This window comes from Nematocida minor (genome assembly GCF_024244105.1).
Source record: "Nematocida minor strain JUm1510 chromosome Unknown 4781, whole genome shotgun sequence".
NCBI classification, from domain to species: domain Eukaryota; kingdom Fungi; phylum Microsporidia; genus Nematocida; species Nematocida minor.
The window spans coordinates 1-1,142 of record NW_026250293.1 but is presented as its reverse complement, the minus strand read 5'-3'; the positions used below and the strand labels follow the sequence as shown (position 1 = coordinate 1,142).

General features: G+C 36.1%; 1 protein-coding gene across 1 annotated transcript; it reads right to left on the bottom strand.

The window, feature by feature from the left end:
• Positions 1–2: 2 nt before the first annotated feature.
• On the bottom strand, positions 3–1,142 carry NEMIN01_2506 (uncharacterized protein; the record flags this gene model as incomplete). The annotated part of the gene is made up of 1 exon (XM_051478448.1): positions 3–1,142. A coding segment is annotated over one exon (1,140 nt), but the record flags the coding sequence as incomplete, so codon positions are not given.

Sequence of the window (1,142 nt, the reverse complement as noted above, 5' to 3'; positions counted from 1 at the left end):
CCTTCTTCTATCTCTTGCACTTTACTCATTTTCGCATCTCTCATTGTTGCATCTCTCATTTGAACAAACTCTTCTATATTTTTAACTATGTATTCTTTTTGGATTGGGCTTATGTCAGATAAAAGACTTAATCTGCTTAGAAGCTTGCAGACATTGGAGTACTGCAAGGCTTCTTTTTCTAAATCCCAGTCCAACAGCACCATATCATTTTCTATATCCGCAACAGTGCGACTTTCATTTTGGTCTGAAACATTCGAGGTGCTGCTAGTTTTCTTTTGTAGCTTTTGTATTCTCTTTTCTTCGCACTCTATTTTTTCTTCTTCCAGCATTCGTCTTTTTTTAGTCAACTTACTTCTTCTTTCGCTTACTGTTTTATTCAAGCCTGTGGCACCGCTTATGTAGTCTTTATCAAAATTGCTCAAATCACTCTCTATCTTCGCTGTTTTTGGCTCGTCTTTTTTACCTAAGATATCGGTATCATCCATCATGTACTCTATTGCATCGATCATGCAGCTGTGTATTTCCTTCTCTTTTCTAATTTGTTTTATGTTCTGGCCAATGGAAAGAACTATTTTTAATTCTTCATCGGAGACGAACAGCCCGCTAATTTGATCAGCTATCTCCTTTAGTTTATCATGGTCATTGGAGGCATCTCTTATTTCTTTAATTTTGTGGTACTTTTCTTGAATAAGGTCCAGCCCGTAGTCTACCAATGTCTTGCCAGAGTATTTGTATTTGTTTGTGTATAGATAGTCTAGTGTGTAGTATTCTTCTACGGGCATGAACTCTTTTAGAGCAGCCAGATTCAATAAACTCACCAGCCCAGAAACATACGAGAGATTGTGTCTATTCAGGCTCTCTGAGGTGTATTTGGCTATGCTTTTCAAGTTTTTTACATCATCGATCTCCAGTGTGCATTCTCTTGTGTCTAGATTAAACCTGCTACCATAAAAAAAATTTATATAGTTTACTTCTTCTTTCTTTCTGCGTATGCCATGCTCTTTCTTGTATACAAAGGGATTTAGCTTTATGATTTCATTAAGTACAAGAAGAGTCTTGAATTCAATTAGTTGATCATCTCTTTTAATTAATTTACTGTGGAAATCAGACATAAGCTCAGTTGGTCTATCTCCTCCATATAA